This window comes from Leiobunum rupestre, chromosome 10 (assembly GCF_980474605.1).
Source record: "Leiobunum rupestre chromosome 10, qqLeiRupe1.1.hap1, whole genome shotgun sequence".
Lineage (NCBI taxonomy): Eukaryota > Metazoa > Arthropoda > Arachnida > Opiliones > Sclerosomatidae > Leiobunum > Leiobunum rupestre.
The window spans coordinates 42,739,222-42,765,789 of NC_143393.1; the positions used below are offsets into that span (position 1 = coordinate 42,739,222).

The 26,568-nt window shown below is 38.1% G+C and overlaps 1 protein-coding gene across 6 annotated transcripts in view; it reads left to right on the plus strand.

Moving 5' to 3' along the window:
- Window positions 1–26,568, plus strand: part of Gug (arginine-glutamic acid dipeptide repeats grunge) — a 158,404-nt gene that overhangs the window by 56,121 nt on the left and 75,715 nt on the right. For all 6 annotated transcript variants that reach the window (XM_090160057.1, XM_090160054.1, XM_090160058.1 and 3 more), the window contains exons 2-3: window positions 757–1,273; window positions 4,578–5,058. In XM_090160057.1, coding sequence (XP_090016183.1) covers window positions 1,193–1,273; window positions 4,578–5,058 — 562 coding nt within the window. In that variant the 5' untranslated portion in view covers window positions 757–1,192. The remainder of the gene's footprint in view (window positions 1–756; window positions 1,274–4,577; window positions 5,059–26,568) is intronic.

Consider the following 26,568-nt stretch of genomic DNA (forward strand, 5'->3'; position numbering starts at 1 on the left):
TAATCGGTGTACAGAGCCGTACCTTTGACTGTACTAATGGGATTACGCGTAATCTTTGAAGTCCCTGCCTTTGGCATTGCTAATCTAAGCGTAATCTGGTGTACAGACTTTCTAAGAGTGGTTAGCCCCTCGACTAAAATATAAATAAAAAATACCAAATTTGGCACAAAATAAGTCAGCAAAAACTTCTGCAGAAGGTCAGAGAAAACTGGAAAGTTAGGGAACTGTGCTAACCCTGAAGAGTGATCTGAGTACACTCTGATAGCGCTCCGAGAGCCAAAGACGATTTGTTCACGATCGAAACATGGGTCAATACCAGATTTCATCAAACTAATAATAAATTTTAACGATTATAACCGATAGATAGCGCCAGTAATGTTCGGTGTAAATCAGGAAGAAATGCGTCTGCTATTGTAGTCTGCTTTGTTACGTTACCCTCTGACGCCATCTTTGTATATTTCCTTGCACTTTTTAAACTAAACGTCTACCATTTTTGCGTAAACCCCAACCCTTTGGACTGACGTAATATTAAATAATACGCCACTTCGCAACTAGGGGCGCTGCTAACGTGTGTGATAGTGTGATTCCGGCCATTTATAAAGTACGTTTGACTGAGGGGAGCGTGGTAGGGTGTTAAGAATGACATGCTAAATTGCTTTTTCACCGAATAGAACGCGTATAAATAATTTCCCCTTCAGTACCGTTCCCTGCATAAAAAGTATACTCTATATATTTTCTTTTTTGCTTCATCCGCAGGTGCTGCCTCCTATCGTGGACAAAAGCAAACTTCCTGGCCGTAAAGTCTTCTCTCTCTCTCGCCTTGGATATTTCCTCTATCGAATAATAGAGGGCGGTTATTCGTGGTCTTTTAAGAGTGTTCGATAGCTCTCCGTTCCTCCGCCAGGCGGCGACATTTCGCGATCTTTGGAATCCAATGACTCGTTTCACGAAAATGAAAACGTCAATTTGTTTTTGAAGACCTTCGTCCCAAGACTGGAATAAACACGCGACAGAATCGCGACGATTTCTCAGCTTTCTGGATTAAGTTTATCTTCGAGTAATCGAGGGATAAATTAAAAAGTTTGAGAAATAAATAAGACGTGTTGTGGATAAAAATCTTCGCTGGTAATATGACGCGTCGCGTTTGTACGAAGGCAGAGTAGTTGGAACACCTTCATTATTGGTGCCGCGGATGGGTGTCATGGCAGAAAGTCCACCTACTACTGGCGACAATAACCCCCGAGACACGGACAAGAAAAACGACTCTTCCCAAGTAAGTTCTCAAGTACTTCGTGACGAATCATGGATTCATTCAGTAAAGGATGTACTTCAAAGACATAAAATCTACTGCCTTTGTTTCGAACGCCACCTAGCGGAATAGGTTGGTTTCTGGACACCATGGTTACCGATATCTAGCTTTATATTCACTTTCGCCTGGTCCAGGGTAGCCGTGGACGGGGTTGCCACAGTACCTGGAAAAGACAGTCGATTTTAATTGGGGTCTAAAAGACAGTCGATTTTAATTGGGGTCTAAAAGACAGTCGATTTTAATTGGGGTCTAAAAGACAGTCGATTTTAATTGGGGTCTAAAAGACAAGGGATTTTAATTGGGGTCTAAAAGACAAGGGATTTTAATTGGGGTCTAAAAGACAAGGGATTTTAATTGGGGTCTAAAAGTCAGGGGATTTCAAATTGGGTCTAAAAGACAGGGGATTTTAATTGGGTCTAAAAGACAGGGGATTTTAATTGGGGTCTAAAAGACGGGATTTTAATATGGGTCTAAAAGACAGGGGATTTCAATATGGGTCTAAAAGACAGGGGATTTCAATATGGGTCTAAAAGACAGGTTATTTCAATTGGGGTCTAAAAGACAGGGGATTTCAATTGGGGTCTAAAAGACAGGGGATTTCAATATGGGTCTAAAAGACAGGGGATTTCAATATGGGTCTAAAAGACAGGTTATTTCAATTGGGGTCTAAAAGACAGGGGATTTCAATTGGGGTCTAAAAGACAGGGGATTTCAATTGGGGTCTAAATGACAGGGGATTTCAATTGGGGTCTAAAAGACAGGGGATTTCAATATGGGTCTAAAAGACGGGATTTCAATATGGGTCTAAAAGTCTGGGGATTTCAATATGGGTCTAAAAATCAGGGGATTTTTAAAATTAGTCTAAAAGTCAGGAAAATGCAAGGGAATTTAATTTCGGTTGAAAGTAGGAAACCTTTAGTAAAATATAGATAAAAAAATAAAATATTTTGGCACAAAATAAGTCAGGGAAAATCTTAATAATAATAATCAGCTAGGCTATTAGCCAAGGCACCCCCTTTGGCCCAAGTCATCTTGCGACTTTTAATAGTTTTAAATCCGGAGGCCGGGTTACAATGCGCAGGAGGTTAATGGCAAGCACTTCATGCCACACGAACCAACAGCTCTCCTGATAGGGTCAGGGAAAACCTGGAAAGGTCAGATAATTTGAATCTGAAAAACTGTGTAGCTACAAAGAACAAATACCAACTCAACGTAGAAATTTACAATTTGATGTTACATCTTTTATCGTTTAATCCATGGACGAATTTTCAGTCATTTTTGCAAAAGGCAATAGGGATTAAAGCCGGCTTACTCGACGAGCTATTTTGGGAGCAAAATTATTTTTCCAAGGTCACGCTTCAACCCCCCCCACACCCCTCCATACCGGTTTTCAAGGATTTAATCGAAAATTGTACTCTGCCGCGTTAAAAAGTAGTTCGCGTCTATTTGAGGCTTTCATCAGGGCCGGATTAACACTTTATGGGGCCCTAGGCCCAAGTTCAATTTGGTGCCCCCTTTCAATAGCGAGCGAAGCGAGCTAGGCGCTTCCTCAATTTATAATTGAGAAATGGAAGGAAAATTCATTTTGCTGCCAGATTTAGTATGTCGTCAGGGGCTAGATGGCAGTCCGTCAGAGAACGTGACAATTAAACGTTTTTGGTTCATATATGAACCAAAAACATTTGGAACGAAAATATTTTGTGAAAAAAAATGATTAAAGTTTTGTACTTTTATTTTTTTTTCAAACCCTCTTGGTGCCCCTTGTAGGCTTGGTGCCCTAGGCCCAGGCCTATTCGGCCTATTGGTTAATCCGGCCCTGGCTTTCATAACCCAACTTCTAAATGTAAAAAGAATTATTCTACAAAGTTAATACAGTTATTTAATTCGATTGTTAAAATATATCCAAACTAAATCGAATTACAATAATTATTTATTTAGCAACTACGACTAAACGTAACAACTGTTCCCAATTTTCATTGATAAAAAAATCCAAGTATTCGTATATTAACCTAATTTAACTTAAAGGCCGACTACATAAATCTTCGGTTTACTCTGTCTTTCACTGGAAGTAGGCTTACTGCAATACACATGTGCCACGCAGTCCGCCTACTTCCAGTGAAAGACAGAGTAAACCGAAGATTTATGTAGTCGGCCTTAAACCGAAATTAGGCAAAAACCCCGGGGATGGTTTTTGGATTTGTAGCTTTTCTTTAAGCGGCTATAAACTATTTTACACTCGTATTCACGGAGACGCCATAGCCGTGGTACATCAGTTGGAATTTCAACTGTATCACGACTATGGCGGCTTCCCGTAGGGGATATTTTAGGGGCATTTTGCCAGGGTTGTCTGATTTAAATCAGTGATTTTTAGAAAAATATTATTGATTGAAATCACTTATTATACTTCAATGTATTTATGAAAGAATTTTTTTAGAAATTTCAATGCAGAGAAAATTCAATTAAATTTTATTATTAATTAATAATAAAATTTGATTTAATGAAGACTAATTTAAACTATAGTTCACGTGATCGCTGCAGTCGAATTATTTAACAAATGATCCAGAAAAATCAACAACCCTGCGTACGTCATTAGGTCAGGATATTTTACCTTCTTGGCTAGATAATCGAAAATGCAATGCTCAAAATAACGGGTAGGCTCTCCTACTTAGCTTACCACCAAAAGCGACATTAGACCCAAAAGTGTGTCAACCCTTATTTCGCGACTTTTGAAATGTCTTCCGATGGGGTTTTCTCTCGTAAATATTTTGTACACAGGACCGGTAAAATCCCTGGTGCTTTTTAAGGGGTCCGGTACCATAAGAGCCCGCCAGCGTGCTTTTTTAGGGTCCCGGTACGATAAGGGCCCGCCAGCGTGCTTTTTAAGGGTCCCGGTACGATAAGGGCCCGCGAGCGTGCTTTTTAAGGGTCCCGGTACGATAAGGGCCCGCCAGCGTGCTTTTTAAGGGGTCCCGGTACGATAAGGGCCCGCGAGCGTGCTTTTTAAGGTGTCCCGGTACGATAAGGGCCCGCCAGCGAGCTTTTGAAGGGGTCCGGTACGTTAAGCACCCCCTGGGAAATTTCAGTTAGACGACATAATTGGCCCCTAGGGCCCAAAATGTATCTGCATCGCTATGGCTAATGAAAAATATAAAGTTCTGACACACTTGTGGGTGTCCGATGTCGCTTTGGTTACCACTTGTAGCCGTTAATGGAAGGCGTACTTGATCCCCATCTTTGAGCAGATTGAAATCCTTTTTGGGGTTTTCAGGTGCAGGAAGGCGAAAAGGAAAACCGCGGCAAAAGCAAGAAACGCAAAAACGCTTCTTCGGCGAGCAACGACAACAAATCGGCCACCGCGGCCGGCAATTCCTCCAAGAGCGCCGCCAACGGAGCCGCCAGCAACAGCGCGGCCGCCGCGAACAAGAGCTGCGGCAACGCCTCGGCCGCCTCCGTCAGCAGCGGGTCGGCTTCCGCGGCGGGAGGGGGGGCCGCCGCCGCCGCCCTCTCCCCCGCGCCCGTGCCCGGCTCCGTCCCGGAGGGGCAGGAGCCCACCACGCCCGTCAGGGGCGAGCAATTAGCCGACGGACAGGCGGACCACCCGGAGAACGGGTGCGCCACCGAAGAGATCGTCTGCAGCGCCCCCCATCGCCGCAGCGGAGTCATCCGCGGAAGGCTGGTCCGGTCCTTGACCACCGGCGAGGTCGTCAGCTTCTACAACTTCGAACAGGACGCCGACTACAGGCCTGGCGGTGAGTGTTGACCATTACTTTTTCTTTGTATCCTACCTGAATACTTTGCTTGTTTGGTGAATTAACTTGAGGTGGCACGCCACAGATCAAACGTCAGGTAATTAGCTAGGAGTAACAAACACAAGGAGAACGCAGGTAGCCTTTAAACACGCTAAGGCAGTGTTGTGTACAAATTTCATTGGACGAGCCTTTACGCTGAACGTTTTACGGGCGCGGGGGGAAGACAATTTCCGAATTTTCCCCTTCCGACGGCAGCAGGCGCTAAAGCGTCTAACCAATGAAAAATGTACACAAAAAAATCCAAGACTTTTGACGGGTTGCATTCTCCTTGTGTATTGCTCCTAGGTAATTAGGGACGTCATTTGGGTGGGCATTGGTCTCTCTGAATTTTAACGAGCTAAAAATTATCACACAAAAAAACTAACAAGCGACTTACAATAACTTTAAACAGGTGGCCACAAGGGGCGTATTAACCATTAGGCAGAGTAGGCACGTGCCTAGGGTGACCCCTACTTAGCTGACCCCTACTTAGCTGACCCCTACTTAGCTGACCCCTACTTAGCTGACCCCTACTTAGCTGACCCCTACTTAGCTGACCCCTACTTAGCTGACCCCTACTTAGCTGACCCCTACTTAGCTGACCAACCCGTTAGACAATGCCAAATGGCACCGAAAGGATTAATCAGCCCCTGGTGGCCGGGTTACAACGCGTAGGAGGGTGGTGGCAAGCCCTTCACGCCACGCGAGCCAACAGCTCCCTACACTAACTATTACCGTTAACCTCAACAAGTTTTTATGGAAGGGGAAACCGAAGATCTCGGGGGAAAACCCCTTTAACCAGTGGGGAGATAACTTGCATTACAGTAGTGTATATGATAAAATCATTGTAAAAGACGGCCTACCATTTTATTCTAATTTTTCATGAAAAGAAGTTTGCAAGAGCATATCCAAATATGTTTCTTTTCATTTTACCAACCACTAGTAAATTAACCGAAGTTATCAGACTGCTATACTCCCCATGTTGGAGGCGTTTGCCTTATGAAGTTACATTTTGACCTCGAATTTCAAATTTTGCGCGCTAGTAGGCCGAAAAAAAAAACGTTTAGGTTTTTATGAAACAATTTTTTATACATACAAATAGCTATACCCTCGATTTTCTCATCATTTTCATAAGGAAAACGCCCTCCGATTCTGAGCGCTATTTCGATAACTTCGGTTCATATACTTCTGATTTTACGTGATACATATTTTCTATCACAAATCGAATAGTTAGTTAATTGAGATTTTCTTATTTAGTTTTTCCTGAAAATATCGTCCGAAATTGCCCGATACCGATATTAGAAAAATAGGCTGATATATCGGTGCATCCCTAGCTGTATAATTTAATGTATTCATTATTCTGACTTGAATATTAATATTGCAATTATGCAATAAATATTGCGATTAAAAATCCATAAAATATAAAATTTGACGCGTTGAAGGTACTACCCTGCAGATAACCCGAACACCCCCCCCCGTATGGGCAGGGTAAATATAGAGTGGGTATATCGGGGTGTTTTTAGCCAATGGGTGGGTATCGATTTTATTCGGTTTAACCTGTCGGGTACGGCTAGCGTATTGTTATAGACCCATAACAAAAGAGGGGCCGCAGACGAGGCTTAAGTGAGACCTTTGGACGGAACATCCTGTTTGTGACGTTTTGAACCACGTGACCGCCATTGAAATATACAACGGAAGTAAGGAAACGGATGTTCCGTCCAAATGCTGAGCTGCCAGGTAAAAATGTTAATTTTCGACCCCCCAACTTTCAACATGGGAAACGTTAACGGGTGAACTTGTAGCTGAGTGTAGGCTGAACAGAATAAGGCTAAGTCTATACTCAGCTACAAGTTTTCTCTACACGTTTTAGAGAGGTGGCTTAACCTCTCATTTTTTTCCAATAGGTTTTTCATATTTTGGGGTCGGAATTGGGAAATTTGGTATTACTTATTCCAGATTTTTAATCGCTAATCAATTTGATTTTAATCTAGCAATTAAAATGTCACTGAATGTATTTCTTTAGAAATCAATAAATTACAAAAAGAATTTAGATACCAAAAGATTGATTAATAAAACAATCTACCATTTTTAAGTAAATTAAAAAAACATACTACATAATTCGCGACCGAAATGAGTCTAGGTGGCGTAACGGCGCCTATGATCTAGCGTCTGCTACAGACAAATTAAAAAGTCATAAGAACGTTTTTTTCTTAAATAAACCTAATAATTAAGTTATAAAAATTAAAATAAAAGTCAAATTTACCACAATAACGACAAGGTAAAACTAATAGCGTCTGCTTTAGCCGCTACCTATCTAGGTTTCAATGGCGAACCAAAGGGGGCGTTGCGATAGTTTTCGGTCACGTATAAGGGTCAAATTACCTGGTCAGATTGGGTTAATCTTTATATTACACTCACCCAGCAAATTGATTTATAATTATATCTGATTCATTATCTCAAGTAACCGATCTGAGCTGCTCCGTTATGAGTGATTTTAGTGTCACGTGACACGACGTCATCCATGCTTTTTCGCATAGAGAAAAAACAAACAAAATGGCGGCCATAGCCAAAGCTACGAAGTGAAATTACTCTATAATTAATCTCATCAGATAATCTTCTGGTACGGAAATCAAATTAAACGGTCATTAAAAATTCGAGGTTTATTTAAAATCGAGAACAATGCTTAGGAGGGCAGATTAGTTTCAGCTTTAATCGATTGCGTTTGCAGGGTTGCCACACGTCAGGGAAAACAGGGAAATCAGGGAAAAGTCAGGGAATTTAAAAATGGGCCTAAAAAGTCAGGGAAATGTCAGGGAATTTTAAGAATTTGTAAAGATTCAGGGAAAAGTCAGGGAATTTAATTTTATCTGGGCACTTTTTGAAGGTAAATTAACTCTAGATGTATGACAAATTCCACGATTATCATTTATTTCCTTGAATGTTTGGCTAATTTTTTCAACATTGCAATAACCTTTTTACTGAAATATAAGTCCATCCAAATTTATTAACTTCTTATAAAAGTAAAATATAAACGAAAAATTTTGCCCTTAATAAGTCAGGGAAAATCTCTTAAAATGGTCAGGGAAAACAGGGAATAGTCAGGGAATTTTAATCTGAAAATTTTGTGGCAACCCTGGTTTGAATTTTGACCCGTAAATACGGATAATCTGATATCTGTACTATCCTAACTATTAACTCGGTTCAGATCGCCGCAGATAACGCAAATATTAACTGAAAATTGGTTTGATTAGTGTTCCTAAAAAGCCGCCTTTTTGGAGAAAAGTCCAGGCTAGTGGAACATAGTGGCCACTAAAGAAAAATTGCCATTAAAAGCTAAAAAAGTAATTGGTATTAAATTTTTAAGAAGTTTATTGTAAACATGTCTTAGTTTACACTGAACTTACAATGTTAGAATAAATTATTCCAAAAAAATTAAGACTATTCTAATGTTAATCAGAATCTGACCATTCCTATGCATATAAATTTGTCTTAAGCAGCCCAAATCTGAAATTTGTGTTAAAATGTTCTACAATTTTCAGTGGTAAAAATATTTATTGTCCACTTTTGGCTAGACAGGCCACTAAATTCACTTTTGTCCAGACCGGAATTTTGCATTATTGTCCACCTGGCTTTTTCCACCTCAGAGCACTGTGTTGAATGCATTAACCAGGGTTCGTACAATACCTGGGAAACCTAGAAAAGTCGGGGAATTTGAAAATGATTCGAAAAGGTCAGGGAAAAATCAGGGAGTTTGAAAATGTTTCGAAAAGGTCAGGGAATATGAAAATGTTTCCAAAAGGTCAGGAAAAAGTCAGGGAGTTTGAAAATGATTCGAAAAGGTCAGGGAAAAATCAGGGAATTTGAAAATGGTCCCAAAAAGTAAGGGAATTTGAAAATGACCACAAAAAAAATCAGGAAAATAAATTTTTGAAAAAAAATATTTTTCAAGATTTTTATCTCAAACCATTCATTTATTCTACAAAAATGGCGAGGGAAAATTTGGAAACTTGGTCAGGGAAAAGCCAGGGAATTTGAAAATGATTCCAAAAGGTCAGGGAAAAGCCGCGGAATTTGAAAATGATTCCAAAAGGTCAGGGAAAAGCCGCGGAATTTGAAAATGATTCCAAAAGGTCAGGGAAAAGCCGCGGAATTTGAAAATGATTCCAAAAGGTCAGGGAAAAGCCGCGGAATTTGAAAATGATTCCAAAAGGTCAGGGAAAAGCCAGGGAATTTGAAAATGATTCCAAAAGGTCAGGGAAAAATCAGGGAATTTGAAAATGGTCCCAAAAAGTAAGGGAATTTGAAAATGACCCAAAAAAAATCAGGAAAATAAATTTAAAAAAAAAAATATTTTTCAAGATTTTTATCTCAAACCATTCATTTATTCTACAAAAATGGCGAGGGAAAATTTGGAAACTTGGTCAGGGAAAAGCCAGGGAATTTGAAAATGATTCCAAAAGGTCAGGGAAAAGCCAGGGAATTTGAAAATGATTCCAAAAGGTCAGGGAAAAGCCAGGGAATTTGAAAATGATTCCAAAAGGTCAGGGAAAAATCAGGGAATTTGAAAATGGTCCCAAAAAGTAAGGGAATTTGAAAATGACCCCAAAAAAATCAGTCAAATAAATTTTTGAAAAAAAATATTTTTCAAGATTTTTATCTCAAACCATTATTTATTCTACAAAAATGGCGAGGGAAAACCTGGAAATGTCAGGGAATTTAATTTCGGAAATTTTGTACGAGCCCAATAACACCAATAGTTAAGTAATTTGTTTCTAAACCCTAAAAACCTGACGACTATCAAAGAGTAGATTGTAAAATTATCTTTACAACAATAAATATGATTTTACAATCTACTCTTTGATTAACATCGAACTTATTCGGTGTTGAAATGGGCCCAAAAATAGCTCGAGTGTCCCATATATTGGAGAGGCTGTACTGGTTTGAGACGCGCTTAGGAATTCAGAGCGCGTGGCTATTTTTTGTTATTAAAATAATGAACTTAAAGAGTAATGATGCGAAGGGAAGCTGGCTACTGACGTGGTGGTACCTGTAATTCGCCGCGACTCGCCTGACCGCCCGGGGCTACCCCCTCCAAACATGACGCGCTGTCTTGTTTCGCCTACCACAGCTTCTTCCTACCGAAATATTTTTCTACCGCTGAATGCGGGGTTTATCTTTAACCCCGATTCTTGTATACGGTGAAACTAATGGAATTGATCTTTAGTATGTAGTGGAAGTATATCGATTGATATGATATTAATTTCGAATATTTTTGATCACAAATTTAACAGGGTTACCACACTTCAGGGAATTTAAAAATAGGCCTACAAAGTCAGGGAATTTAAAAATAGGCTTAAAAAATCAAGGAAAGGTCAGGGAATTTAAAAATAGACCTAAAAAGTCAGGGAATTCAATTTTCTCTCGACACTTTTTGAAGGTAATTTTACTCTAGACAAATTCTATGATTATCATTTATTTCCTTGAAAGTTTGGCTAATTTGCGATAACCTTTTTACCGAAATAAAAGGCCATTTAAGTTTATTAACTTCTAATAAAAGTAAAAATTTTGGCTTTCAAAAGTCAGGGAAAATTACTTAAAGTTTGGTGGCATTGCTTTAAGTAAAAATAAATCTATGCTTTTTCGCATAGAGCAAAAACACCCGTAAAAAATAGCGGCCATAGCTAAAGTTACGAAATGAAATTAGATTACTCTATAGCCAGCCATGTAGACGTAAATTGTTGTGGGCACAAACTAAATATTTAGCTACTCTGTTATTGAGTGTGGAAACTCTATTTTGCCCGCGACTACCTTGTTTTCCCCCATCCCTTTCACAATGGGGAAGCTATTTATCTTCGGTTCCCGTACAGCCAGTGACATCTATCGAGTAACACCCCAATTTTTTATGATTATTCTCGGGATATGGTTTTTTCTCCTCTAGTATCAGCGGGTTTACGAAAGGGTAGTTAGTTGATTATACGTAAACCCAAATTATACGTTACTCGTTTTGACCACAAATTCCGCTATCATAAATGCGTTATTATATAAAGCGTTTCCTTTATAATTTTGCAAAAGTTCCGGTTTAAAATGACTCCTCGGAATGCCCGTGAAAATTGAATAGGATGCTTTTTGGACGCCAACAAATCGCTGGTGGGAAAGTTGGGTGGCCATTAGCCTATCAAAGCACCCAATCGCAATATTATCTTTTAGAAAATGTCGTGGCTTAAATTCACCACAGGGAATTTGCTACAGCCTTACCGTCGCCGCTGTTTCGCTACTTCGTATCTAGGCGGCGCTAGTGACGCGATAAAAAAGGTCGTAAATATAACACTTTAGTCTGCGCACGCCCTCTATCAGATAAGATAAATACTTAGTTTTTAATTTGATATTTGTCTACAGAAATCGTTTGCTATAGCTCACTACGTTGGTTTTAAACGTAACTAGCTTTTTGTAAACCGGCGGCTTAAATGTGAAATTAGTTAATTCTCCGTCACACTTCCTTTAAAAATATTACCTGGTTTCGAAAAACGGCCGTAGAGGGCGCCACAATAAATACCGAACTGGCTTATTGACGTTTAAGGTCGATTTTGGGAAACTAATTTTAAATGTAGGTAGTTAATTTTTCGATATAAACTAATATCAAAAGTCTATAATATTTTCCATAAGTTTGTCACTTTGGATAATATTTTACTGAGAGCTAGTAACGGAGTTAAGTAGACCTTCATGTACCCTGAAAGCTCCTCTAGGGAAAAGTTTCAATGGCCATTCGTTTAAAATTTTGGCAAAACAATTGGGTAAAATCGGTAAAATTGGGTTAAATCAATTAAATACAATAAATTTAAAGTCCCTGCTGCTTGGTTTTCGCGTGTTGCAGCCTTCTTCCACGGGCTAGTAGGCCACACTTTGAAGCCTTCTGGCGCTCTTTTATCTCATCGTAGGAAAATGGGAAAAAAAAACAGGCATACTTCTCAACTCACCACCTACAACTACTTACAATTTTTACATAATTCGCGACCGAAACGAGTCTAGGTGGCGTAACGGTGCCTATGATCTAGCGTCTGCTACAGACAAATTAAAAAGTCATAAGAACGTTTTTTCTTAAATAAACCTAATAATTATTATAAAAATTAAAATAAAAGTCAAATTTATCACAATAACGACAAGGAAAAACTAATAGCGTCTGCTTTAGCCGCTACCTATCTAGGTTTCAATGGCGAACCAAAGGGGGCGTTGCGATAGTTTTCGGTCCCCGCTGCTTGGTTTTCGCGTGTTGCAGCCTACTTCCAGGGGCTAGTAGGACACACTTTGAAGCTCTCTGGCGTTCTTTTAACTCATTGTAGGAAAGGGGGGAAAAACAGGCATACTTCTCAACTCACCCCCTACAACTGCATTCAATTTTTACACAAACTTTTGAAACACCCTGTATATATAAAAAATTCTTGCATTATTAAATCCGCGTAATTCGAGACTCCGCCACTAGGCGGAGCTAAGCAACCAAGTTTCGCCTTCCGCTTTGAGTCCCCCTCTTTTCTAGTACGCGCCTAGTAAAAGAAATCTGAGCGAAATTCTTTAAAAAAAAAAAGCCCGATATTGTCCACCGCCAGGAGAGATTTCGGAATTATTTTTCGCAATCCGAAACCGGCGATTTGACGGGATCATAATGTTTGTTAGGAGGCCTCGTATACCAAGTCTTCTTCCGCTACCGACAGATTCAGCCATGAGACGCGTTTTCTGGTTCGTGCCTTTTCGGTCTGGCGTATGTTGGGGGCTGGGGGAGGGAGGGGGGTGGGCGTACGAAGAAGGGGGATTAACGGTGTCTGAGGCAGCACTAATTGAGAGTTCAGACGCGTCAGGGACTACTCCCCGCCGCCGGCGATAAGTTTTCATCTTTCCTATCATTTTAACGACACCGCGCGCCATCTACCCGACGCCTCTCCAACCCACGCGTCATGCTTCTAACCACCACTACCAACTTCTCTCTTTCTTGGCTTTTTTTATTTTTTGTATTAAGTTGGCCCACTCTATGTTTTTAATCTCAGATGAAGCTTCGGTTATTAATAAGCTCGTTGAAACCATGCTGGATTTTTTTTAAACTGTCTGGCTCCTACTTGGAGAACATTTTTAGAACGGGCTCATTTTTTGAACGTTATTATTTTAACAAATAGACAGTTATTCAACCTCCAGCGTTGGAATTAGTAGGTTAGCGAAGGCTAAGTTATTTCAATGAAAAGGCACTAGTTGACTTAGGCCTGTTTGGTTCCTTAAAACCCTGCCACCTAGGAGCAACAAACACAAGGAGAACGCAGCTAGCCTTTAAACACGCTAACGAAGGGTTGTGTACGAATTTCATTGGACGAGCGTCACGAGCCTTTACGCTGAACGTTTTACGGGCGGGGGGAAGACAATTTCGGAATTTTCCCCTTCCGAAGGCAGCAGGCGCTAAAGCGTCTAGCCAATGAAAACTGTACGCGAGATAATTCACGACTTTTGACGGGTTGCGTTCTCCTTGTGTGGGATGCTGTGTTTGTTGCTCCTAGCTTTGACTAAAGTTATTACGTAACTGAATTAAGAATTAACATTGCCAAAGGCTGTACTCAGTTTCATATGCCTGTAATTGGTTATTCAGAATTTTAGGAAGTGGTTATAGCCCCTCGAGAAAATCTCCTCCTAGCGAGGCGCTGTCAAAGGCTACGTGCGACGCATTAGCAAGCCCGTAATGCAGTCTGTCTCGTGAATAGCTCCCAGTAAAACTTTTGCATGTGAAGAATAGGAAGTGTCACACTTACGTTAAAATATTATACACTTATGGTATTAGCAATATTAGTACGTGAATACTTATCTCGTTAGAGATGTACTATATACCTCTGGTCATATCACATTACTACGTCACTGATTTTGTTAGTTTTGTTTTAAACATGATCACCATATTTTTAGTTCGCAAGTTAGTTTCATTTTAACGCCGTTAGATGTCAGTTAAATATAACAATGTTATTCCTAGATATCAGCTTTTGCGGAGTTCTAACGCGTACGAGTGGAAAAATGTTTTGGGCCATCATCAGAGTGTCCGCCCTGTAATTGGGAATAGATTAGGCTTAGCGGCAGATTGCCAACAATGGTCACGTTCAATTTTAGCGGTGTTCTTTTCGTGTCGGACCGTTGCTCGTGAACAAAACAACGCGAAATATACAAAAGATAGTCCTTATAGCCACCTCGGCGAAAAAAGACGAATCTCCTCCTACGGGTCACGAATCCAACGTTCTACAACGACCGCGGTTTAGTCGCTCGTAGCTTTAACCCTCTCTCGTTACTCTAAGCCGTACTGTCGATGGCCAATTCGACCCCGTTATAGGAGACGGTTTTGTATCGACTAAGAATGGTTCGGTCAAATCGTCGAGGCCGAAACAATTGGCCCAAAGAATTCGCTATTCGGCGAAATGATTGTCGGTACCGCCACTAAAGAAACGATAGCAAATAGCCAAGGGTCATTTGAGATTCTGTTCGGGTTAGTTGGAGAGGAGACCTATAGATTAGCCTATTTACAACTAATAAAGACGACGTAGAGAATGGCATGTTGATATGGATACACCAAATTCGTCGTTGTATACCGCTAGGGTTAAATGCTGTTCTCGCGTATAACCGATTTCCCATTCGACCGAATCAATATATTATATTATAATTATATTATATATTATATATATATTATTATATATGAATTAATATCCGATATTTAATATTAATAAATGAAAATGCACCAAGTTGACGGTGTCGCATTATTACGGAAACAAATAAAATATTAGGCTCATGCATAATATTTATTTGTTTCGGTAAACATTTATTTTATATTGAGTTGGTTATATGTACCAGGGATTTTAATATATATCTCTATGTGCAAGGGTTGGGTTAGGAATTATCGTACCTGAAATTGCTATGCAATGTCTAATTTGGGTTTAATTATTTTGAATTAAGTTACCACGTCCACAAAATTACTTTTACCTAACGTGTTAGATTGTGACATATTTTCTTAAAGGGAATATAACCTCAGGTATTTAGTGTGGAACACCAACGTTTACAGTTCTGGCCACTCTTGCCTTTGGCTTTAAAAGGGTTTGGCGCCACTGTACAGGGAAATTTTAAAAATTGAAGGGGTCTTCCGTAAAGATGGCTTTGCGGGTTATATTCCCTTTAAGCAATTTGTCAATTTTATAACGTTTATTAAAAGGTTAATTCTACCTAGAGTTGTTAATGTCTCGAAAAAATTTAAAATCGGAAAAATAAGAAATTGAAACATATATTACTTTAAAAGGGTTTTTATTCTAGACTAGTCTAGAGGTTTAGTTTTACCATAAGTGTATAATATTTTACATAAGTGTGACACTTCCAGTGACTTCCTATGCAAACGTTTTACAGAGATATTCACAAGACAGACTGCATTACGGGCTTTGTTGCCGTTTTGCGTCCGCTTGCTAACGCGTCACACGTAGCCTTTGACAGCGCCTAGCCAGGGGCAGATTTTCTTCATGTGATGACGTCACTCCGTTACTAGCTCTCAGTAAAATATTCCTCAAAGTGACAAACTTATGGAAAAATATTATAGACTTATGTTTTTACTTTTGGATTCGACAAAATTAAATTGGCCAACAATATTAGGCTAATCATTATGTGATTTGAATGTTTTTTAAACCAATCGTTTGATTTAAATTAGACAACGTAATTATATTTACTTATTGATAAATATTTTTTCTGTTACAATAGTAGAAAGTCAATGTAAACATGTATTTCAAGTTAAAAGTATTTTGAAAAAGTGGTAAACTTTTCTCTACGAGATAGCTTATATACTTTTGTTTCTAATTACAATTTCGCAATAAAAATGTAGTTTCAATACCTAAAAAAAAAGAATATTATTAAATTTTTACTCTAGGCTGCGAATTCCTAAATGTGTTAAAAAGGCGTCTAAAATATGTACAGACTTTACCTGGGGGTCTTTTAAAACCCAGCGCATTCATCTTCCGTTGTCCCCGGAAACCGTTTATTCCGAGCAAAAAATCCTCTAGATCGTCAACTTATCTTGCCATTTGAGCAATCGATTTCTTTGGCGCTTTCTAGGGGGGTGATGACCGACCAGTCTGCAACGTTCCATTTGTATTCGGAATAGGATGTACTAGGCTGCGACAACTTGTTTTCACTCCGAGAGCATCGCGTTGTAGTGATTGTTAAATTGCGGGCGGGTGCACCTTCCGAACGTGGAGTTCCCGCCTCGAAGGCGTTCATTTAGACTTTTTCGTAGTTGTACTTTACCTGTGGAATATGGAATTGGAAAAATGGTCGAAAATTTCAAATGCAAAACGTTTGCTAAAATATAGGTTTAAAATTGACAAACTTCGGCTTAAAATACGTCAAAGAAAATTTCTTTAACGTGTACTTTAGCAGGATCCCGCTGATGTTTTCAAACTGAATTTCAAACTCAAAAAAAAAATCAAGTGCTTCCGACGGCCAACTGGTTAGGTTATTCAGGTCGCAATTTTAACATATCTGAAGGTAATCAGTTAGTCAGATCTGATTTTAATTTGTATCTGATTCATTATCTCAATTAATCGATCTGAACTCATTTCACCCGATTCTGTTAGCTTTAGTTATCCGACTTAAACCTTTAATATATTTTTAAAATCTTCTGGAAAACAGTTCAAAATAAGTAAATTAAAATTTCGAAAGGAATTTAGTCGAGGGATATGTAAAATCGATAAAATCTGTCAATTACTCAATTTACCACGAATTCAAATTATTTTCGGGTTAAAACTATCTTGTTTCCATTTTGATCGGTATCAACTGATCTGATAAATACGATAGTCTGATTTATCATAATTATTAACTAAGTTCAAATAATCGATTAACTAATCCACTTCAACAAAAAAATTTTGTTTTCCGAAACCAAACGAATTCACTCTTTATTTAAAAGACAATAACATTTATTGTTGAAGGTTCTTTTAAACATATTTTTAAAAATGTAAATTTTGTTTAACGAAAAATAGTGACTTTGTAAATTAAAAGCGAAACCCTTTGTCACGTAGGCGGCCATATTTAAAATTACTCGGTTTCCCGCACGCTCGTTTCCAAGATGGCGGCGCCCGATGAAAAGAAAGCGGTATATAGAAAAGCGTCATCTAGCGGCGGGGAGAGGGCGAGGCTAGAATATCTCCCCGAAAAAGAATGAAAGCCGGGTATAGTCATAATTCACGGCAGTAAAACAAAATGATGCGCCGAGCTTAGAGCGTCCCGGATAAAAAGCCAACGTTCGCAGCCGACGAAATTTGAAGCTCGGAGCACGAACCTCGCAATTTGGGTCAAACCGCCTGAAAGAAACATCCATTTCTCTAATGGCATCAGAAAACTAAGTCGCGACCGACCCTTAACCGACACCCTAACCGCACTTTCGCGGACGCAAACTTTACCCTAAACGCCAACTCCGATTAAATCACTCGTTAAGCCTAGCCACGGCTTCCCGAGCGTGAGATAGAACCGAAGGGAGGGGGGGATAGTACGTACGTAGGGGAAGAGAAAAGCGAAAGAGGCACGATAAAACCTAAAGGGGACGCTACTAGCTACGCCATCTGGCGTGTTTATGAAGTATTATAAGCGGGAATCAGCGACAAACGGGGGAAGGGTATTGGATATAAAGAAGGGGGGGGGGGAGAGCGGCGCGCGGAGGGAGATCGATGGCCGTAAAGAGGCGCTTTCAACCGGCGCGAGTTTCGCGTCCTGCTCGGCTCGGCAAAGGATAAATCTTATTATGAAGCGAGGCTTAATTTAACCCGGTAAATGATCGGATAAAGGCGAGTGGTCACCGATGGACTCGGAAATCAACCCCGAGAGCCGGAGCGACTCAATCGATAGATATTTTCGGCCGCCATTTGCTCGCTTCTTCCGCGTTTCGATGGTATGTTGTTGGTCCTGAAGGGGCTTGTTTACGCTTAGTCTTTGCTAATGACATAAACGCCTACGGAGCGTCGGCTGAGGGGGATCCCCATTGGCGGAGAGATACGCCGGGATGGGCCGAGAGAGAGGTGTCTGAATCGGGCTGTAATGAGGCTTCCTAATGTTCGCCAAATTGCTCCGCGCGCCCTTAATTTCGTTTTTAATATGGGTCGTTCTTAAAACGCGTCAAACATTCTTCGGGGTTGCGATTAGCGCGGAGACTTTACCTCGCCTGTAAGTTTCGCTGGCGTTGTCGCGTTGGTTGTTGGCGAAAATTTAGGCCTCGTTTATGAGTTGTTTTATTTTGTTGATGCGAGGAAATTAGGTCGAACGCGTTGACCGTGAAAATATTATTTTTTTTTCTTGCGTTTGGTTCTTCATTCTTTCCTTTTGCGAACAAATTCGTTGATGCTCACTGATCCCAATTACTTAATCGCCGTTTTGACAAAACTGGAACGATAAAATCGAAAGTTTGTCATTAGAATAATGTTTAGTTCCTTAGTTTGAATCAATATTTAATCGGTATGTTTAAAGGGCACGTAATAATTTTAAAATTTAGAACCGAATTTTAAGTTATAGGACATCCGACCAATCAAATACTGGAAACTAGCCTCGTAAATTTACCGAAATTCGAACGATACTTGGTCCCTTTAACGCAGGGTTGCCACAACTCAGTTAAAAGTCTGGGAATTTAAAAATGGACCTAAAAAGTCGGGGAATTTAAAGAATTTGTAAAATTCGGGGAATTGTATTTTATCTAGGCACTTTTTTTATCATTTATTTCCTGGAAAGTTTAGCAAATTTTTTCAACGTTGCAATAACCTTTTCATTGAAATAAAAGTCAATTCAAATTTATTAACTTCTGATAAAAGTAAATTAAAAAAATAAACTATTTGCCCTTAAAAATCAGGGAAAATGTCTTAAAATGGTCAGGGAATAGTCAGGGAATTTAAATCTCAAAATGTTGTGGCAACACTGTTTAAACAGCTGATGTGAGCAGATGCTACACTTTTATCTTAGCCAAACGATAAAGAAACTTATCCAATTTCAAAAACAATTTTGTCAGTGCCAAAAAATACTACACTTTGATCTTAAATTTCAAAAATCAAAATTTATTATTTATTAAGACTCTGATGCGGCCGAAATCCAAAGTAATAATGATATTTTTCACAAACACAAAATTTTCCCAATTTCTAACTACTTCTAAATATACTTTTTGAAAATACTCTACTGAGAATGTTAAATCTAAAATGAGTTCATTTTTATACTATTCATTTTTAATGATTAAAATTTCAATATACTTAAAATAAAAAGAATAATTGGAATGAAATGTAATTTCTATACTGTTACCAAATATAACGTATTTATAGATATTTATTTATAATATTTAATATTATAATGCTGATGTTTCGTATTCCTTTCAAGAGATGGCGCTCTAGACCTAAAATGCAAATGACGTCGGCCCATCTTCTTTCTTGTGCAAATTAGGTTTTTCTTAAGGTACAAAAATTTCGTGTCTAGTAGACCTCAGCCAATTATCGTGATGCGCTCGGTACTCCGGCTTACCTAATCGCGTGACAACTGGAAGTTACATGGTGTCTTTATTGAGCAAGTTTTGTATTGAAAGGGGATTGTAGTTATCATTCAGCGATGCTTATCGTGGTCGCTTCAAAAGCAGCGCCGTATTTTGGTAAAATGACAATGACTATACTGAAATAGTGGGTTTTATTATCTTTGTCCGTTGTCTCGCGAAATTTCGACGTAAACGCGTTTGTTAGAAAGAGAACAATCATTATTCAGTTCCACTCAATTTGACTAGCGCGAGAGCGGAAAAGAAAACCCTTTCCAAAACCACTCTAGATAACTAACGCCATCTCGCGGTTGGATTAGAAAATGAAACCGGAAAGTACGTAAGCTAGTCAAGACTCAAGACGGAGGCTTAGGATTCAGAACGCTAAGCCTACAGCCGCATTTAAAAGAATGACGGAGATACGTACGAGTCTTTTGTTAAAAAAAAATAAAACGCTAGCGGAGAGATTTTCTCTTCCGAGTTTAAAGGCTGGTGAGTTTTAAAATCCACGTTAGGCCTAATACATTTTTTTGCGTCGCCTTCGACGAGCTTTAAAATCCACGTTAGGCCTAATACATTTTTTTGCGTCGCCTTTCGACGAGCTTTAAAATCCACGTAAGGCCTAATGCATTTTTTGCGTCGCCGTGAAAACTAGCCTTAGAGGGGAACTACTCCGTTTATGGCGAGCTCTGTCGGCGGAGAATATCGTGAGATGGTCGGATTATGGCCGGGCCTAGGACAATTTGTAAGGAAGTCGTGGCGACACCGATTTGTTAATGTACTTTGTCACCTCGTCGGTACCTCCTGTTAAAGAATATTCGAATGTGTCGTGCAGTTATGCCAAGCCTTCCCCTTGGCTCCGTGTTTTGAGAGAGCAAAAGTTAAGCAAGTCTAAAAACCCGTTTTTATAGCTATTGCCAGAATTGTTTTTGAGATTAGTGGCTCTTAAAAGGCATTTTGTGCGTGAAAATACTCCGCCATGTTAGGGTATAAAAGCAGGTAAATAAGCCTGCTATAGCTGACAATGTAAAGGTACGGTCACGCGCAATAACGTAATTCTGAAATCGGTCAATTTTAACTGTACTAAAAAAGTAAAAAAAAAATTATATTTTAAAATCCAAAGTCTGAACTGTTCAGGAAATTATATATCTATACACTCGGAATGGCTAAGGAAGACTATTATGTCTTCAGATGAATCTCATAGAAATGGGCGTGGTTTACAGCGAAGGATTTTCGCTCGTGACGCGTTAAGTTAAACTCGACTCCTAGTCGACACTAAGCCTTGTTTTGAATAGGTCAATTACCTAGTTTGCTCATTTGAAACCATCTAATTACGTTATTTTACGCGCAGCTAGATCAGGTTCGTGAAGAACGTGGCAAATTCTTCAGTGTGAGAACAAATCTAGGTTTCTGAAATTAATTTTCTAGTCAAGTCTATTTTCCTAAGCCCCGCCCATTTCGGGATTCGCATTCGCAGCACGGAGGCAATGCATCGTTATCCATTCCTAGTGTATACGAGTGTAATTTCCTGGTCTGCCTAATGTTATAACACGCGGGTATACTTATTCCAAAAGTCACGTATCTCGACTTACTTCACCTCCGCTCCTAAATAGTGCTGCGGAACTGACGCGTACTTTTTCCGCTATTACCCCCCACCCCTTTCCGCTATTAGCGAAGGTTTTTTATTTTTACGCCACAGCAAACTATACCTGATCGCTACCTTCCGAGTATACTTCCGGGTAAGGTCGATGCGTGGCGCTATTTGTGTGTTTTATTCTTCCGCGAAAGGGGGGGGGGGGGCTTGAAATAAGGTTGCAGAACTTAATTAGGCGAAAACACGCTCCTCGGTTTGATAGCTGAGCAAGAAAACAGCCTCCGAATTCTTCTCGATGTTAAATGGTTGTTCCGTGAAAAGTTGTAAGCACGAAATATTATCGTGAACTGAGAAATACCTTTGTCGTGTGCATAGAGAAAACATCCCACTCGGCAAAGGGAATATATATATTCTTACTAGGATTTAGTTGAATCTACGATACGATACGACTATTAGAAATCGATAATTTTCAAGCTTACGATATTTTTTGTAGGAAGTCGATAATTTTTAAATCAACGATATTTGTAGCAAATCGATAATTTTCAAATCAACGATATTTATAGGAAATCGATAATTTTCAAATCAACGATATTTTTTGTAGGAAAACGATATTTTTTAAATCAACGATATTTGTAGGAAATTGATAATTTTCAAATCAACGATATTTTTTGTAGGAAAACGATATTTTTTAAATCAACGATATTTGTAGGAAATTGATAATTTTCAAATCAACGATATTTGTAGGAAATCGATAATTTTCAAATCAACGATATTTATAGTAAATCGATAATTTTCAAGCCTACTATTTATTTTTAGGAAATCGATAATTTTCAAGCCTACGATTTATTTTTTAGGGAAATTTATAATTTCCAAGACAATGGTAATTTTTAGGAAATCGATAATTTCCAAGACAATGTATTTTTAGGAAATCGATATTTTTCAAGCCAACGATATTTATTGTAGGAAAATCGATATTTTTCAACCCAACGATATTTTTAGGAAATCGATATTTTTCTAGCCTTGTTAGTTTAATTTTCCGTAGCTGACAGGCTGCCATTAATTCTTTTGCGAGAAAATCTCATCCACAAGTAAAAAGTTCCGCTCAACTGATTTTATCCTTGGAAAGGTTTTTGCGGAATTCACCGATTTCCAATTGATATTCCGCGTCTCCAGGCGTAGTGGCCATTTGGCAAAACAGCCCTAATTAGCCCTTCACGGCTATTAATCAGCTACTCTGGATTAGAGAGATGGGAGATCTGGGGGTGGTGTTCAAAGTAGAGAAGAATTTATCCCTCCATTCTTTCACGCCTGGAGAAGTTTAAATTATTTTCGCGACATACCGGCTCTGTCTCGATTTCCCATCAGTGCCAACTTATAAAAAAAAACTGTTATTTTTAATTGAAATGAACGCCTTAAAAAAGACACAGAAATTAATTTAATGAAAAAGTAAGTTTCAAAGTTTCCAATTTAATCGGAATTATAAGTATAAAATGTATTATCGCATCGTTATAGACAGACCCGAAAAGAGAGGTGTAAAGGCGGGCCCCGTGCATCTTATGGGCTTTGAACAAACGACCTATAATTATCTTGGCAGCCCTGGTCCTAAAAAATCAGGGTTGGCAAAAAACCGGTTTTTTGTAGGGCTGTGCGGGTAGTGCTTTTTCGGGTTCGGGTCGGCTACGGGTAAATCAGAAATATTTCTTTAGGGTATCGGGTCGGGTAGCCAATTTTTATCGGGTATTCGGGTATTTAAGCCTAAGCAAAATAACTATTCGGATACTAAAAATAACGGGTAATCATCGGGTAGTTACATTATTTAAGGGAATTAAATAATTAAACTTTTATTTATCCAAAATTCAAAAACAATCCTTTTATTTTAGTATTTTAGTACAGTTTCATTAGAGACATATGTTGAAATATGGACAGAAAGGTGCGGGATTCGCGTTATGCGCATACTTTTGGTTTCAGTTTCAGTTTCAGTTTGCTTATACCTCACAGTAATTGGCGCAAAAATTTGAATACCCGAATATTTGGCGGGAAAATTTTAATACCCGAATATTTGGCGGTAAAAAATTTAATACCCGATCACTTTCGGGTATTTAAAAAATTAAATTTCGGGTATCGGGGCGGATACCCGACCGAGTATCGGGTCGGGTATCAATACCCGCACAGGCCTAGTTTTTTGTTGAAAAGTCCACTGGTATGGTTTTTTGCAGGATAAAACCGGACCTTTGGAGTTTTAATCCGGATTTTTCAAAAATCATACATTTTTCTGGTTATTAAATAAAATAGTGTTATTTTCCTTACTCCACTATGATGCCCACCCGCTTTTGGCATCCTACACTATTAGTTTTACTGCTATTACACTTAATTACAGAAACTATAGCTGCTTGAAAAAAAAATTAGTCAAAATAACTGTTATTTGCTTATTTCTGGCACTCCTAAATCATAGGTCGTCGTTTGCTATACAGTTAGTCTCACAGTCTCACTCATACGAATCATATTAGGTGTTTTAATTTGTTTATTACACTGACTTTATTCTGTAATTAAGTGTAATAATTGTAAAACTAATAGTGTAGGATGCCAAAAGTGGGCGGGCATCTTAGTGGAGGAAGGAAAATTGCTCCAGTATGGACCAAATTGAGAAATAGATTAGGATACGAAAAAGCAGAAAAACTTGTAAAGATAAACAGGTATCTTAATACTCAAAATACTGAAAAATGAATATTGATTCATTGACAAAATTTGGGATAGTTCTATTATCTAAACTGTATTGTTTCCACCAATAAAAAGCTCTCTTTTGGCTAAGTATAGAAACGTTTCTTAGTGATTTTTTTAAAACAATGAGTTTTTGAAAAGTCCGGATTTTATCATGGATTTTTCAACGTGGATTAATCCAGATTAATCCACGTGGATAAAACCGGACTGGTTACCACCGTGCCAACCCTGTAAAAAATCCTATGTTTTCAAAAAATGTCCTATAAAATCCTATAATTTTTGAAAAATCCCCAAAAATCCTATAATTTTGATATTTTATGTCCTATAAAATCCTATAATTTTTGCCCATTTCAAATCCAGCCACTCACGTCGTAAGTGAAATTGCTAGATTTAGCAATAGTATAAATTCCTATTCGAAGTCTCTAGTCTATACTTTTGTTATCGTTAACATGGTTAGCTACTTAGTATATTTTTGTGATAAAATGGTTAAATTGTTATTTTTTAAAGTGAAAATCAAAGATTTATTTCACTAAATATAGATATTGTCTTTAAAAGCATAAAGTTAGTAAATGAAATAGCATATATAGTCCTATAAAATCCTATAATTTTGAAAAATAAACCTATAAAGTCCTATATTTTTGAAAACATAGTCCTATGAAGTCCTATATTTTTAGAAATATAAAACTATTTTTCTTATGAAAAAATTGAAGATTAACTGTCTATTTGTATAGTTTATACGATAGATTAAGATCACGAGTATTATTTGGCATTAATAAATATATTTGACTATATTGTATTATATTAAAACATTAATTATACTTTTTTTTAACTCTCCATGGTAAATAAACCATGGCAATAAAAGTTCTTAATATTTTGTCCACTTAAAAAAGTAAAACATTTAACTGCATTGACATTTAAAAGTTAATCCACAGTCGAAGGTAGTTTGTTATATCGCTATCCCCAATATTGGAACCCTAAAATCGACACCATGTAAATTTTAAGCTCCTTAACAGACCTGTCTCTTTATGTGTGTATAAACAACCTCCAAGACGTTAGAAATGTATTAAAAGAGCGGAAATTAAATTATAAATCCCTTTTATGCAAATTAGCCGACCGAGTGACTCGAAAACCCGGGGGGGAATGAAGAGGGGAAGTCGAAAAAGAGTCTTAAAAGGTTGGATCGATAATTCAATTCGTTAATTAGTAGGCTGCGAATAAACCCGAACGCTAGCAGACGTGTCTGAGAATTAGCCAGGCCTGTTTTACTTTTAAACGTTTATGTTAGAGAGAAACTCTTACGAAAGCTGTATTAAAATTTATGACTTTGCTATAGTGTCTACGCTATTAAAGTTTAGTGGTTGCGTTTATAAGTTTAATTCTAACCTAATTTGGGTTGATAATTGATTAGGACTTTGAATTGAGCTTAATTATAATATCAATGTGACCATCCTGATATTATAATTATTATGATATACTTGCACACGTCGATTTTATTGCACTTTAAATTAAAATTTTCGTAGTTTTTCGATTATTTAAAATTTCAACGTTTCAGAATGTTTGCGTCGCGTATTTAAACATTGACCTTTAATGTTTTTATAGGAAAAATAGGATTATATTTCTAAATATATAGGACTATACAGAGCTATTTTTCAAAACTATGGGATTTTATAGAACTATAAGGTATATATGCTATTTCATTTACTAACTTTATGCATTTAAAAATTAAAAACAAAATCTATATTTAGTGAAATAAATCTTTGATTTTCACTTAAACTATTTAAAACCATTTTATCCCAAAAAATACTAGTAGCTAACCGTGTTAACAATAACAAAGAATAAGACTAGAATGACTTTGAATAGGAATTTATCCTATAGCTAAATCTAGCAATTTAACTGACAATTGTGAGTGGCGGGATTTGAAATGGGAAAAAAATAAAAATTAAATGATTTTATAGAATTTTTTGTGGATTTTGCTATAAATGTATGATGTTAAAATGATTTCACGATGAATCACGGATTCACGACTGATAACATGAAGTACCAGGCGCGATTCAAGACTTCATTTAATTAAGTAGAAATAGATCTTGATTGCGTTATTTAACAATTTTATTTTTATTTTTCTTACATAATATTACACTTCCAATAACTAGACCTCGCTTTACATCAAATTATTATTATTTAGTATTTAGTACCATCTTTTTATACCGACATTTGCTTACGATAATATAAATTATTTTTATTTAAAATGTCCTTGGAAAACGTTACGTTTGAAAAATAATAAAAATGGCCATTTTATGGAGATGTTTAAACTAAGTACTTTATTTGAAAGCCCTATCCTGAAAACTTGCAAAGAATAAATCAAACTCGGGTGTCTGGGGAAAAAGAGATATTTCTCGACAATATAAGATCGGGCTTCCCGCTTTATTATCGCGGACGGAGGGGGAGGGTTGACCGTCTTCGGTATCGGGTCAATTTTGATGATGGTTAATCCATCTCGACGCTGCTGCGGAATTGGGTCAATGAATTCGGGCCGGAATAACACAGGGCCCGGGCCTCCTCCTATCTCCCTCAACTGTTCTTCCATCTCTGTCAGTTATCCCTTTTTTTTAGTCTGGCGCCATCT